This window comes from Odontesthes bonariensis, chromosome 1 (genome assembly GCF_027942865.1).
Source record: "Odontesthes bonariensis isolate fOdoBon6 chromosome 1, fOdoBon6.hap1, whole genome shotgun sequence".
Taxonomy (NCBI): domain Eukaryota; kingdom Metazoa; phylum Chordata; class Actinopteri; order Atheriniformes; family Atherinopsidae; genus Odontesthes; species Odontesthes bonariensis.
Genome location: NC_134506.1, coordinates 26,559,050 through 26,575,419, shown reverse-complemented (window position 1 = coordinate 26,575,419; position 16,370 = coordinate 26,559,050). Strand labels below are relative to the sequence as shown.

Sequence of the window (16,370 nt, the reverse complement as noted above, 5' to 3'; positions counted from 1 at the left end):
AAAGTGAGAGCTTTGTGCTGTTTTAATAGAATATATGCAAATCTTCTACTTCGCATAATGTTTGGAAGTGAGCTTTACTTATTCAGAACCTAACAGAAGAAAGAACCGATGACATCTCTTTTCCACCAAGAAGTTACCTGTGCAAGGACCACTGCAGAGTCAAATCTGGCATAAGAACTAGTTTGTCTTGAGTTTTTATAATAAAGCCTCTTAATACTGCTTCTTTTACAATTTTCTTTTCATATCAAAATAGTGGCACATTTCTTTTGGTTGACCCTGCCACAAGACCCGTACCAATCTTTTCTCAATGAAAATATCTGCAAGTATTTTTAGATTTGGTACCTATACCAAAAAGTGGAATAGCATCAAGGAGTCAGAATTAGCCCTGTGACTGATCATACAGCTTGTGATACAGCGAGCTCAAGGTTAGGCGAAATGTTTCTGTTTGATCTGTTCAACAACTTTAAGCATCTTGCACATTGCTGTGAGGCACTTTACGTCTCCTGAGCATAGTTTGAAACAAGCAATATGTCTTTAATTAAAGTTGAGGAGTAACATTCATCCCATCAAAACTAAAAATCTGTTTATTAAGTCTATTTTTCAGGAGTAAAGTACATTTGGAGAGGTAGTTGTTGCTGGAATCTTTGTTCCTGTTCTCTCCTCTTTGTAAAAGTTAACATCTGAAGTCTTCATCATTTAATAGAAACAGTACTTAGTTCAGGCAAGTTTGGGCTGTTCGTCCAACATCAACTGTTTGAGTAATAAACAAAACTGTTTGTTCAGTTTAACATGGTCAGTCTCCTCTTCTGAATCTCTTCTGAAAACATACTTTTATTGGAGCGCCTTTCCTGATTTTACTTGATTTATCTAATTTTGTTTTTATCGATCAACGGTAAAGTGTCTTACAATTGTATAGAATCGTATACTGTTAAATTTGACATTTTTCAAGTGGTTTTTAAATTATTTTATTTCTATATGTAGCTATATAAGGCACTTTGTTGTTTTTTTTCTTCTGCATATTGATTCTTGCTATCATGGCTCATTTTTTTTGTCATTGAGGGTGCTCTGTGTTGTCCCATTAGATAAATTTAATTCAATATATGAGTGTTAAAATTTCTAACCTATCATTTCCAGGATATAGGTAAAAGATTTTAGCTTTGACAGTCAAAAAGAATGCAGAACTGATTGGTATTAGGTTGACTTAACAAGGTGTTTGTTGTGCTCCCCTTCTTAGGTGACACTGTGAAGTATCGCTGCTTTCCTGGATACACACTGGTTGGAAAGACAGAGCTTATGTGTAAACTTAATTCTCATTTGCTCTTTGAAGACCCGCCCCCAAAATGTCAAGGTAAGGCAATGCCCAGGGTTTAATTTTATTTTATTTTATTTTATTTTTTTCTAATCCCTTGTCCTGTCCAGCATTATGGCAGCAGAATTGTAATCTGAATACCGTTTATGCCAAACACATTTCCTATGCCAAGGGAAGCTTTATGAATGTAAAGCTCCCCTTGATGCCCATCAACTCCTTATTTATTTATTTATTTTTGTTACAATACTTGACATGTGATAGTGCCGAACCGGACTGAGGGACAGAGAGAGAGGGGGAGCGAAGAAGGGAAAAAAAGGAACAGAAATATGAAGAGACAAACATAGAAAACAATGAAAAATCAGACAACCAGCTGCTACACCTGTAAAAAGAAAACTGAAGACAATGCACGGCTTTTGTGGGGAATCCAGCCTTAGAGGCACCAGGAGCATCTGTAAGCAGAGAACCAGAGAAAAAACAAACAAACAAACAAACAAAAAGGCACAAGCAGCAGCAATCACATAATACAACTGTGGATACAGATGACCTTAAACCACAGGACAACACAACAACTGCTTAACGAGCATGTTACTGGGCTAATCTGTTTGTGTGTGTGTGTGTGTGTGTGTGTGTGTGTGTGTGTGTGTGTGTGTGTGTGTGTGTGTGTGTGTGTGTGTGTGTGTGTGTGTGTGCGTGCCTGTGTACGTTTCCCGGGTTTAATTTAAAGCTAAAGAGAAATAGCAATTTATCAAGGTATGCACAAAAGAAACAAAAAAAAAACAAAAAACAGACAGGTGGTAAAAAAGCATCCACGATTCAGGCAGTTATACAGGAAAGCAAACTAAATCTCAAGTGCAAACTAAGACTCACAGAATAAATGCAACTGGTAGCATGGCAAACAGACACAGGGATGATGAACAGGCAAACTGAAAAAGAAAACAGGGAGACACAAGACTATATACATTTACTGATGAGTGAGTGTGTCACAATGAGCAGGTGAAACGAGTGAAGGAACACCACAAACGCCCCAGGGGGACGGTGATTTTGAAAAGTAAACTGGAACTGAAACTAAAGCAAATACTAAAACCCAAAGAAACGGAAATAATCACAAGAAAGCCAAGACCAGAACATTACCAAAAAGCAAAAAAAAAACACCACAGGAGCTAGATCAGAAGATCAGTACTGCTTCACTAAAGACGGGCTCAACATTCACATCTGCAGGAAAAGTTGTTTTTATTGCTGTGGGATTATTGCATTTTTCACCATCATATAAAACTCATCTATGTACAACCAGCTCAGCATCATTCTCAGTGGGCTCTCATGTCTCATGTGGGGAAATAAAGGAAATCATAAGCTGAAAACAAAGTAAGGCAGACAGAACATTAGTGATAGATTATAATCGTATTTAGAAACTGGAAAGCTATAAAAAACGTTGCCAAAGTGATGTCAAACGGTGCAGTAAGTACGGTCGATCAATTACAAATAATCTTTGTATTGTGAGCTGAAGTAAAAAAAGTTGCGTGAAACATAACTAATTTCCTTTTCTAATTCAGCAAATATTGAAGGTGTTGGTAGATTGATGGTATATTAGTTTGCTGTAGCAACCTTTTGGTATGTTTGATTTTAATTCACGTGTGATCTCATGAAAGAGGAATTCTTTATTATGAAGTCTGGAAGGTAAAGGGTGGTGGTCCTGCTATTCCTATGAGGAAAAAATACTATTGATTGAAATAGCTCCTTTTAGAAAATTACATTTCCCCTCTACAGCTGAGAGCTGGAGAGCTGCTTAGCTTTCCCCATCATGTGGAATGAACAGAATTTTGTTTCCATCATAAAGCGCAGGGGGAAATAAGAACCAGCTCTCCCCCAAACTACTTTTGGGTTTAGCTCCTTTTTTATTAAACCTTTTTACTGGATACTGTCTCGCTTGTACGCACGGCTAATAAATGGCCACATTATTAAAGGAAGAAAAGATATGTAAGTGGCCTTCAGATTCCGCTTCTTCAGATTCCGTGTATTTTTGATTTAAAATATTTTGCAAGATCTCCTCAAGCGCATCTGAAACCTGTCTCAGTGTAAGTGAGCTATTAAAAAAAAGCATATGTTCCTGTGGTTTTTCATTTTGCCTTGCATTACATTATATGTATTTTGCATGACTCGTCAGTCATGGTAAACTTCATGAGAAGCTCTAGTTTTAGCTAAGGCAACATGCTTTCCTAAATTACACCAAGTTTGTATTCTTTTAGGTGTACACCTAACAAAATGGTTCTGGTGCAAAAACTCAGCCAAGTGAAGTGTACAAAGTGTAACGGGTCTGAGCAGGAGACTAAACTTTCAGGAGGCCGATACCTGGAAGTTGTTTTATTCCACCGCCGCCCCTCCAGTCTTCTATTAAAGCCATCTTTGTAACTTCTTAAAACTCAGAAAAACTCTACTATGTTTTTTATTTGTTTGTTTGTGTTCATTCTGGTTATTTGTTACCCTTTCAGCCCAGTGCCCAGCCAATGAGGAGCGCTTTTCATCATCAGGAGTCATACTTAGCCCTGGGTTTCCTGGCAACTATCCCAACAGTCAGACATGCTCCTGGCTACTACGTATGATTCCAGGTATAGTGCGCAAATACATATACACCAGAGTTCTGTTTATTATTTAATTTTTAGTGTTCTTGTTGTGTGCTACAAATGTAGACATCTAATTAAAATAATAAAATATGTTTTAATGTGGCTTTTATGGCACCTGGATATGCAACCAGGAGTACTATAAGAAACCAGAATACATTAGCATGTAAACACCTTCACTAGGCTGATGAGCATTCTCCATTGGTAAAGATCATAGTGACAAGGGTGAAGGAAAAAAAATTAAATTGAAAATACCACCTGCACACAGTGCCAGAAACCTGGATACTTAAATAAACATTGATAACCAAATTCTTCTTGTTTCATGTAAAGTAAATAGTCCTTTAAAATTAAAAGAGTTTTTTTTTTTTTTTTTACTAGTTATATCCAGAATAGGATGAAAGCAAAGTCCTCACAATATGTTTGCACACATGGTCTGTCAGGGTCAGACATGTATGCATTCATTTCTGTGTGTATCTTTCAGCGTGAAATTTTGTGAATTACAGCATAATTGTAGGTTCAGCTGTATAATTGTTTTTCTTGTTTCTCAGGTTACACCATCAATATCTATGTGGAGATGTTCCACAGTGAGAAGCAGTTTGATGAACTGGAGATTTTTGACGGTAAAAAACATCTCATTTCTATTTGTACACATTCTACACATACTCACATTACCACACCTAAACACACACACAAACACAGACTTGCGCTCATTTTTAATTCTTTTTTGTTTCTGAAAACACCAACCCCTTAACATGATACACAATTCTGAAAACTAATTTGTGGTGTTGTGAATTTACCCCCACGACCTCAAAAAAATTGTGTTGTACTGTAATACATTTTAGGTACACAAATTAAATTGTATGTTTCTTTGAATATTTGTGTTTTTTATAACTTTCTTCCTCAATATTCACTATTTATTCTCATTTACACAATTCATGAAGAACTGTATAAAATGCCTTTGGGCAGCTTAACCTAGTAACAAGCAATAGTGTTCTGTTAAGGCTTGGGCTTGAGATGCTACAGCTTAGTTTAGAAAAAATAAAAATAAAACAGCATACATAAAGTGGAAACTAACCACAAATGAGGTGATACAAACCTTAGAAAATAAAATGGGATTTGTTGAGCCTGTTGAGCATGTATCTGACTAATATGCGTATCCCACCTGGCTCTGTTTATTTCCATTTAACTTGCCCGGTGCTCTGCACACTCTGGATGCCTCTGATGTAGCCGACAGCAATGGCTCCACTGTTTCACAGGCGCCTGTCCCTGAGCTGTTTCTGATTTCTGATTTCTCACCTCATCTCTCAAAGGAACAAAGTCTCCTTTTTAGAAATATTAAAGAAAATTCATCCACATTTTATGTTATGTTCTTACATGAATGGTGTGTCTTTCTTAACAACCCTACACTTACTTGGGTGGAATCCACTGTTTTGTTCATACACCAGACGTTGGCACAGGTGGAGGGTTGGGGCTCATAAACCAGAGATGGAGCTGAACAATATTCTCCAGTCAGAATACATATACAGCAAGTAATTTGGGGATACTTAGTGTCTTAATGACACTGTCACCTGCATGTGCCTCATGTCCCAGAAACAGTGGCGGCTGGTGATTCAATTTGTTGGGGGGGCGCAGTTGCGCGTGACGGGTCAAATAGCACCTCACAATCAGAACACAACACACAAATTCTAAAAACCACCTAAACTAGACCATTGTTCAAGTATTAATACAATTAGAGAGATACTTTGGATATTGTTGACCTTAAATAAAGAGTTTTGGGACAGAATAGATAAAGAAATTGTTGAAAATGATACACTTTTAGTAGAATGTTATGTAAAATGGTTTTTGTGTTTTTTCTGTTGTAGTAGGCATGACATCATCTGCGTCATGAGAATCCTGAGTTTGAATTTGAATATTGGAATGTCCAATTAAGCTAACCGTTCTCCTTCCGTTGGTCAATGTACAGTATAATGTGTGTTTCGAGTAAAGGGCTTCACGCCACCTAAACTCTCCACAGGAATCGTCTCCCATTATTGTTCATCATTTAAAAACCAATAGAAATATAGGCTACTGTAATTAGAATAGACCACATGTTATACCATAACCACAACATAATAGTAGGGATGATGGTTCTGAATTTCCTATTCTATTGCAAAATGTACAAATATTCAGGAAAACCAAAGACCACATTAAAAGGTAGGTGTGTCTAATGTTTTGAGGACTAATATAAAAGACTGTATCAATTCTGATGTTTTTAAATGTGCTATATAAATAAAGCTCACTTGACTTGACTGCACTGAAAAATGGACAACAACTAATTTCTGCAACAGAGACTCACCTCTGCAGCAATCCTACTGTCTGTGGTCTTCTTCCCCGAGAGCCCGGCGCTTCCTCTGATGCTTGCTTAATGGACGTGATTGATTCGATGAATTGTCCAATCACGTGAAGATTAAAAATATGGAAAACTCTGCCATTGGTCTGGGCGCACAGAGATGCGAACTAGAATCAATTTTTCATGCGCCAATGAAAAGCTGCCTCTGCTTGTTCGCGGTAAAAAAAGTTTGCTAGCTCTCATAGACTCCAGTGTTACCGACGACCACCTGGAGGAGGGCTTTATATCCAATAGCAAATAGCAAGCCTAGATTAAAGTCGAAAGCATTTAATGGTTGCTGGCAGTGGCATGTAGCCTACAGCAGAGTCTTATCACACCACTGCACGAGTAAAAACGCAATGTACAAATGTATAATTAATTTCATATTTGTTATGGTTGATTCACGGGAGGGGCGGCGCTCTAGCGCCCTCTATTGACCAACCGCCACTGCCCAGAAACAATAAAACGCTCTCTGACTGCATCATATTATTCATTTCCATCTCATGTTAGGCCAATATTAAGCCAGAGGATTGCTGATTGTATCCCTTCCGTAGTCAAGATTCACCTCAGACACATAAACCACAGACAAATAACAAAATTACATATGAAAAAAAAAACATTCTAATGTATACACAGCAGCATTGAACAGTTGTATTTATTTCAACAGGATCCTCAGGACAAAGCCCTTTGCTTGTTGCTCTAAGTGGAAACCACTCATCTCAGCTGAACTTCACTTCTAAAACAAACCAGCTCTATCTACGATGGTCCACTGACCATGCAACTAACAAAAGAGGATTCAAGATACGGTACTCAGGTACATCCAATATCTGTCTTTGTTTTTCATCATGCTTTTGATCATTATTTTACCATCTGACAACATCAGTAGAATCAAATTAGGGCTATTTTAAGCTTCTTTGTATTGTAATTCTACTGTAAAGCCTACAAGAGCTTTGATACAGGATATGATTAATATGTCTGTTTTGTCCATCGGATTATATATTTTATTGATTAAAGTAAAATGTCATCCACGTCATGTATTGCTCACATGTCAAAGACGAAGCTGTGACTTTTCAAGGCGAAGCTTCCATCTCAGATCTCATCGAAATGACTGCTTCTCCGCTTTACCTCTGCTTACACAAAATACATGAAAATGTATGCACCCCTCTTCGTTGAAAAGACTGCTAACTTCTCCTACTGGCATGAATAATGATTCCTAATCCCTTTCTTCTCATTAAAATAATGCATCAATGGTTGGGTGAGCAATGATCATTTAGAAATAATAATCTTTGAGTACACCAGGCTGCTTTCACACAAAAGAGAAATAATAGCTCCAATTTGTTAATATGTGTCAGAATGAGTGAATTATATATCCAGTTTCTTGCCAACACTGTGGCGTTGTGTGAGAATTCACAGAGGAGGGCGACCAGTCTCAGTCACAGAAAATGAAATTTACAGTGATACTGATCCTGTTTTTGTCAGAAAGAAGATAGTAACAAGGTCAGTGCCCCTGGCTGTCAATTTGAAAAATGAAAAAAAAAAAAAAAGACAAGAAAAAAGTTCATACGTTTTAATCTTTAGGTTATATTGCCACAATGGCCTCCATTAATAACAGTATCTGTTCCCTGTAGTGTAGTCATACTCTGACAACAGTACAGTAAACTGTACAGACAAAGTAATAGTTGAGATTTTTCTCTTACCATACTTTATTGATGCTCTGTTGTTTTGACAGGATCACTTCTCCATTTTTCTTATCATACTTTAATCATCCTTACTGCCTGGTATATCCGTGCAATTGGAGCTTGGAGTCATCTTCCTAAACTGTATGACATTTATTCACCGCTGGTCTTCCTTAAATTGTGTGGTGGCCTCATTAGTTTTTTACTTGTTTGATGGTTTACTTTGATAACCTCTTTTTTTCTTTTTTTGCTTTTGTGGTTTGAACACATATATGGAGCACTTTGACCAGGCTGTAAAAATGCATCAGTAAGGATAGCAGTCTCCCTAACATTTACCTCAACATATCTTTGCTGCAGCCATACCCATTTAGTTTTTTCACATACACACTTTAGGCGTTGAATTAGTCAACTAAGACTAAAATAAATGGAGTCAAAGTCAAAATATGTAATGTTAATGCTTTCGTGAAGCTGGATAAAGTAAGCAGCCACTTTCTCAGTGTTTGTAATAAAAGACTCACAAGGGGAATAATGGCAAGAACATGCGACAACCATTTATCTTGGATGCTACTCAGATGGTTTAGAGTCATTTCACTCAGTCAGGAAGATTCCTAAGCAAAAAGACCACTATTTGAGTCCACCCAAATTCTTTTGAAACAGCAGTGCAAGACCAGTGAGGATGCACAGAGGGTGTAATATTACCCATGCAAAGCAATTAAAAGTGGCTAAATTAAAGTTTTGTTCTTATTTTAATCTTAGCCTCATTGTGACAGCCCACATAAGCAAATCACTAAATGTATCCACCATTTTTGGTCATTTTAATTCTTTAAGGAATTCAGTTCTTCATCTTTATTTCAAACTGCAATGAAAGTAATTTCATCAACTTGTTCCAATGATATTACAGGTGCAATTGTATGTTAAATAACATGATATGGAGGCCCTGAAGTTACATCCTTTCCAAAGGAAGTTCATGTCCCGTCATTAAACTCAAATGGTTGTAAGGAATTGGAGTTCAGGAAGAACAGACTGATTTTAGAGCTGAAAGAATAGCTGGCAAAGTAAGCATAGAGAGAGAGAGAGAGAGAGAGAGAGAGAGAGAGAGAGAGAGAGAGAAAAAGAAAGAAAAAAAAACATTCTTGGAAAGAAAGATTTATGGAAATCACAAGGTGATTCAGTTGTCTTGAGTAGATACAGAGTGTCATTCCCCCAACGTACAGTCAAAAGGGAAAGGAGTAGAGACCACCGAGGCAGAGAAGGGACAAACAAGTGGCCCGCAGTGATGTGTTCTGCTGGATGTTGAGAGTCTTCTCATTACCTTAAATTCAATGATCCTGCAGTTTTGCATTCACAGTGTTCTCAGAGGGCAAAACCATTGCATTAGTTGGAAAGATGTGGGAATAATTACTTCATTTTTTTCTTTGTCTCAGATTTATGAATCATTGTAAGCTGACTAAACGCATTGACCCTGTCAGAGGGGGCATGGATGCTTTTTAATGGCCATTGCTCAAAATGCATAATAATATCAGCTATGCATCTCCTGATAGTTATTTTCAGCTTTATAATGGTAATTGGTTCTTTTAAAGTCGTGTAAAACTGTTTTATTTCATTCCCTAAGTAATCTCCCCTGTCTGCTTTTTCTCCGTGTCCAGCCGCTTACTGCAGCATTAATGATCCTCCATTGAATGGGGGTGTGGTCAACCGAACCAAACTCCATCCAGGTAGCAGACTTCAGTACTTCTGTAGCCGTGGTTACCGCTTGGTAGGTTCAAGCAATGCCACCTGCAGGGTTGATTCCAATGGGCTTTACCAGTGGGATACTCCACCACCTTTTTGTCAAGGTAACATTTTAAACACATTGGTCGTCATCTAAGTGATTCTGAAAAAGGTTTTCCTGCTCTAATACTCTGTTTGGGATTTAACAGCTATCTCATGTGGAATACCTCTGTCACCGGGCAACGGCAGTTTCCACGCTTACCAATATACTGTTGGAAGCCAGGTCACCTACCAATGTAACAACGGCTACCACCTTGACCCTGCTGTTCCAATGACAGCCGTGTGTTTGGAGGATGGCAGCTGGAGTAACGCTGGTTCCATTCCCAGATGTCTGCGTAAGTGTTTTCAAGCATGATTGATCTCTTTAGTAAAGGGGCTGCTCCTATGGGAATCTCTGTGTTCAGGGAAACCCCTCCTTCTTTTAATTTCTCTCGAAATTATCCTTGAATATAATGGGAAATTCAGACTGTTAGGGAGTTCAAAGAGTCTGCGTTGTGCATAGTTGGAGAAAAAGATCAATAAAGATTTTCAAGTTTGTTGTTAAGAATTTCTTTATTTCGTTAATATCGGCATTGACTTGACACAGACTGGCGTGATACTTGTATATGGCTAAATAAATCAGAGGGAACCTCACAGATCGAACCTTTACTTGATTGTTTTTAAGATTTAAAAGATTAGAGATGTTTATAAGCTATAGTTTCAACTTTATGGAGACTTGTATGTTATTTATTATTGTCTTTTTTAATTAGATGTGCTTATCTGTTGATATTATTATTATCATTTTTCATTTCCAGCGGTGCACTGCCCCAGCACTGAAGGCGCTTTGTCAGATCATATGACCTACCGCCTGCTCTCCGGGAGGCTGGGAGAGTTTGGCTCAGTAGTGATTTTACAATGCTCAGTTGGGTACTATTTAGGTGTTGGGCATCGGACTCTTCGCTGTCTTGCCAATGGGACCTGGGAAGGGTCAGATGAACCAGCTGCTTGCAAGAGTAAGTTTTGATTCACCCATCAACTACAATTTTACTCTTTGCAACAAAAGAATGTGATAGCTGCTACAGTGAGATTTAATTTGCTCAGAATCATCCTACCGCTTCATCTTCGGAAAATATGACGAAACTCCACTCTGTTCATGTGCTTGATACACTTTTGCCTCATTCATGAGAATGAACACACACAAAGACCTAGATTTGAGATTTGATTTTGAGATATTTCTTTCAAACTGCACTATTACACATGTTTCTAATATTTATAGACAGAACCCCATGCATTCAGTACTTAAAACTTGTTTGTACTTTATAGTGCACAAATGCAAAGTTATCGTCTCAATTACTTTAATCAACAACTGTCATCGTCAGGAAGAGCAATCCTATAAAACGAGAGATTTAAAAAGATGTTTTACACTCTCTGACACACAAACAACAGAATGAAAGAGTAAAACTGCATCCTTCCACAACCTGTCCTGAATTAGTTATCACACTAACAAACCCATCCAGGAGGAAGCAAAGCAGCTGGGAATTTTTTCAAATAGAGTTAGCTTTAGTTGTTATAAGAAAGCCTCTGAACGCTTGGCACGGTTCTAATCTTTTTGGTAATAAGAAAGGTGCAGCCTGAGAGGGGGGGCCGTATATGCATGTGTTTATCCATCTCCCTCCCTCCTTCCTCTTTTAGATGAGTTAACAGTGGTATACGTGTTTTCAAGCGCCTTAGCATATTGGTCACTCTACATTATCTTGGGACTGTGATAGCTGTTTAAAGCAGCAGAATACAGCCAGTGCTTTTTAAATGTGGGGTATATGTCGGCAGCGGTGAAATACTGTCTTTTCAAATGGTGTTACTCTGCAATGTGCCTTTGCTGCTTATCTCATAAATAGATGTCGAGAGAGAACATTGTGGCTTTGAAAACTTTCCAATGAAGGATGTCTCAGTGTTGCGTAACACATGACATGCCAATGAAAAAATGAAATGTGTAGACATGAATAAGTTTACTATATTGTTAAGAATTTAAATCTGTCAGGCCAGTGCTTCGCTTAACTATATCTTTAAGTCAATTTTTCATCCAGTGTCTGAGCTGAGCTAGCAAATACTGCAGCGGTTCTGAATGATTTGTCAATAGAATGGAAGTGGCTACTATGGAGTCTCCAATGAAATAAATGAAAGAAATAAATCCTTCATTTTCAAACAGGAATCTAATTCAGCTAGGTACTGTCACAGTTCAATTCAGTGTCACAGCACTGTTTTATTGATCTCACCCAACATTATGAATACTTTGTAACACCAAGCCACTTCGTTTCCAAACTTTTCTAAGCATAGAAAAAGTACCAAATGCCTCATAATGTTGTGTAATATCCATTTCATTTATGTTTTCTTTTTTATTTCATTGTCTAGTCATCTCCTGTGGGGAACTTCCCTACCCACCTTTTGGTACCAAACTGGGGACGCTGGCTACATTCGGCGCGACTGCAATCTTTATGTGTAACCATGGCTACACGCTGGTGGGGTCACATGTAAGGGAATGTGGCGCCAACGGACTGTGGAGTGGTGCAGAGACTAGATGTCTGGGTAAGCTTTGTTAAATGTGTTTAGATGTTCATCGTGTTGTGGTCTGTTCTAAGTCACTTTGGCAGGAAAGAGAGCAGTCTGATAAACAATGAAAATGTATTCTATGGACCGAATGGTGTGAATTATTAAAAATAGAAGAGATGACACAGGAATCGGGAATGAAATGTAGTAAGCTGTCAGAGTAATATCAAAGACTCGGACCATTCTCATCACACATTCATGATCCCTTGAATCGCATTTGTATTTATTTTTAATCAAATCTGATTAGAGCTGACTGCCAGCAGTCTGATGAAATGCATTTTAAACTCTGCATACAGTGATGCAGTAAGTGTGTTTGGTAGGAGCTATATTGTTTTTATTTATATCGATCTGTTATACAGACAGTATGTTGTTCGCTTCCGGAATTTGCAGAGGCAAGATGTGATTCATTGTTACAGTGGCGCAAAAAAAAAGTCATTGCGTGATCCATCAATACCTTTGCTGATTGCGGTGAAAAACTTCTGTGATACTTCTATCAGTTCAGAGGACTCTAAAAGGAATGTTCAGCAAACCTCTTATGTTTAGTTTTCAGGGTAAAATTTGTGAGACATTTTCTGAACTTTCAGTTTGTGCAGATAGTTGTACAGGCAAACCGTCAAACCTTTTTTTTTCTTTGGGTGCTTTGTTTGTTTTGCTTCTTGTCAAAAAATACAAACCAAAGAAAATACATTTCTGTTGCATAAGTCATCTTTTTGTGCGCCTCTTGTCAATCATTTTATCTTTTATGCACTTGAATATTCACAGTAATTGAAATCATGGCCAGAAAACCCCTAACTGTCACCCTACCACTGTAAATGTTACATGTAAGCTTTGCACACTTTTATGGCATTCTGTGAAATTTGATGCTCACACTTGAAGACTAAACATATCTTACCAGAATCTTTTTAATGTGGTTAAATTCCAGTTATCTGTGCAGCACTTGTTAACATGAACTGTAGATGCACTGGACTTTGGCCCATTCACACAGCAGACAACAAAAGCGTCATTGTGCCTTTAAACCCTTTATTTCCAATTGCTTGTGCCACTCAAAAATGCTTTGTTACAGGGTAAATTCACATATGAGCTGCGGTCGCCAATAAAAACTAGCTAGTCAGCATAGTGCAGCAGGCTAAATGGAGGGAAAGCTGATATGGTTGTATGCTAGATGCCTGTACTTCTATCGTGACCTACGTTCTATATGCATGTATGTGTGTGTGTGTGTGTGTGTGTGTATGTGTGTTTTATTTATTGCTTTCAGAGGGCATCGACATTTGTAAACTGTTTATAAGATTTGTCAAGGAAAAATTATATTGAGCAGATAATGTTGAGGAAAGAGGTGAAACTATCTGCACAAAAAACACATTTTGGAAAAAATAAATGTTTTTAATATTTACTTTTACAGCCTTAGTATTTGGATGAGATAATTTAAAAAAAAAAACTACTGTTTTAAATGCCAAATACAAAGAAAAGCCTTGGCCTCTCGCAGTGATTCCATGATGAAGAGAAAATGGAAGGGAGGGACTGACTTTGAAACATGGGTTATTTGCTTTCTTAATAGTTGAAATGTTATTGAATACAACTGACTGACTCTCTGAACCTCAGCTCGTGATGCACATTTTAAGAAATAATGAATGGATGTTGTACATCAAGGCCACTTATAGAACACAGGGAAATCGTTTAAATGCACTATTTAAACAGACCCTTTGTGCATCGATAATTGCTGCACACTTAGGTCTAAAGTCTTTGAACATTGATTTGCAGAAACACTGATGACTTAATGAGCCAGCTATTTAGAAGTTTATGTAATGGAAGGTTTGAAATGTTTCAAAAGTCGTAGTTTGACACATGAAAAAAACTCAGGAAAGCCCACAAGTTGAAGTTGTCTTTTTTTTATATATATATCATATAAATTTGTATCATTTTGCTTCTTCCAGCTGGGCACTGTGACTCTCCAGATCCTATAGTCAATGGCCACATCAGCGGAGATGGCTCTAGTTATCGTGACACGGTGGTGTATCAGTGTATGTTAGGATATCGACTAATCGGCACATCAGTCAGAATCTGCCAGCAAGATCATCGATGGTCTGGAACAACACCCGTCTGCGTCCGTGAGTAGAAATGATGCAAATACCATTGTGGTTTCTGTATAGTGTATTCTAATTTTTGACTTCTGACATTTATTTTACCTTAAAAAATGCAAATTATCAAGTGGAGAAAACCCGGTACTCCACATAATCTTCAGATTTCTCAAATTTCTCTCTTGTCCTATTTAGCCATCACTTGTGGTCACCCAGGAAACCCAGCCAATGGGCGGACCAACGGCAGCGAGTTCAACCTCAATGACGTGGTCAACTTCACCTGCAACAGAGGCTACATCCTCAGTGGAAATGCTCGCGCTCAGTGCCGACTCAACGGACAATGGAGCAGCCCGCTGCCAGTCTGCAAAGGTCACAATCACATCTGTTTACACAGAGTTACTGCATATCCCGGTGATAAATGCTTCTGTCGATCTTTTGAAACTGCTCTTTCTGAGTTCATAGAATAGCACGTTACAGTTTCCTCGTTTTTTTTTTTCTATAAGAACAAGAGGTAGTTGTGGGAACATGCTTTGCTACTGTGGTGGAAACATTTTTCAATGATTTGACTGAGAAAGCATACTTCTCTTTTTATATTTTCAGTGAAAATATAGAGAGGGCCACATATGTATACCCCAACCCCCTCAGAAAAAAAATATGGAAACACCTATACATATATAAAGCAGCTATTGTCTGGATCTGAATGTACTGTCAGAAAAATTTAAACTAAGAGCTAATTAATCGTAGTGCAGACACAATTAGGCAGAGTCTGTGTGTGTGTGTGTCTAACAAAGCTGACAAATTCATACGTGCACATACACAGCTGGGTAAATGTCCTCAGACACATTCTTATCCTCTGCTAACCATGCATGTTCGATATACGACAAACCTCTCCAGACCTCTTGTAGTGTAATAGTTTTTATATACTAAACCACACACCACAGGCTTTTAGCACAGCTGATATCACGTAGCTGCTAACATAGGTTTCCCATCAAAAAGATTCATTCTTCATTGCGTTCCTTCCCCATTTTCCCCTGATTTTTCTGTCTTATTCCCTCCTTCCCTGCTTCCCTCCCTCCCTCTCTCGCAGCAGCAGCTGTCAATTATGACACTGAAACTTTTTTTTCGTTCCCATGGGGTGCCAAACACATACGCATTCACACACATAGCCATCTCCCCCGTGGACTCAGATTTGAGTTAAAGTCAGTCTGTCTTGTGACATGTGGAAAATCATACTCTTCTTCTATTGGACTGGCATCACCCAGAGAGGAGACAGAGTCGATGGAACCTGAAGAAAGAAGTAGGGAACAAAGAACTCCAGAAAACTAAGCAGAGTGGGACAAAAGAGAAGTTTAGAGAACACCAGAAAGGAGCAACAAGGACAATCTTCATTTCTGTCAGAACCACTCTCATCAAAACAAGACGAGAAACAGAGATGAATTTCAGAAGCTTATTCTGAATGCATACAATTTGTGTTTGGCGGTATGGCTCTGTTCGGAGGAAGTTCCCGACTTTTCCATGAGCTCCATGGAAGCCAGACAGGGAACAGCAGCATCCTCAGGTGGAGTGCCTTCCATTTGCTGTAAAGGCAACAAACCCCCTAGAACAGAGCAAGCAACAATGAACAACAGTATGACATTGTTTGGCAATGAGAAGTCGGTGGAGCAGGGGAGGTGGTGGGTGCAAGCAGAGAGCAAAAAAAAGCAGTGACAGCAAACCAAGTTTAAGTGAAGTGCCCCAAATGCCAGCATCCAATTGCGAGAAGGAGCTGATTATTACCCATTGAGCGCAGCTGGTTGTGGAGCCATAGGGGATGGGTCGGCGTCAGCCAATAGGCAAGGGCGCGTTGACTACGTGGTCTGCCAGAACTAACGCGATGCTCCATTTGCAACACTATGAATCATGGTTTAGTCTCTGCCCAATCCGTTTCTCTGGAGGTTGCTCTGTAAAAGCTCCATTATGTTGAGTTGTTCATTT

General features: G+C 38.5%; 1 protein-coding gene across 1 annotated transcript in view; it reads left to right on the top strand.

Annotated features, from left to right (window-relative positions):
* The window catches only part of LOC142378168 (CUB and sushi domain-containing protein 1-like), a 445,101-nt gene that overhangs the window by 386,374 nt on the left and 42,357 nt on the right, over positions 1–16,370 (top strand). Inside the window, exons 48-57 of the mRNA XM_075462406.1 lie at positions 1,235–1,348; positions 3,796–3,912; positions 4,473–4,544; positions 6,960–7,106; positions 9,615–9,803; positions 9,888–10,073; positions 10,533–10,730; positions 12,127–12,300; positions 14,253–14,426; positions 14,592–14,765. Coding sequence (XP_075318521.1) covers positions 1,235–1,348; positions 3,796–3,912; positions 4,473–4,544; positions 6,960–7,106; positions 9,615–9,803; positions 9,888–10,073; positions 10,533–10,730; positions 12,127–12,300; positions 14,253–14,426; positions 14,592–14,765 — 1,545 coding nt within the window. The remainder of the gene's footprint in view (positions 1–1,234; positions 1,349–3,795; positions 3,913–4,472; positions 4,545–6,959; positions 7,107–9,614; positions 9,804–9,887; positions 10,074–10,532; positions 10,731–12,126; positions 12,301–14,252; positions 14,427–14,591; positions 14,766–16,370) is intronic.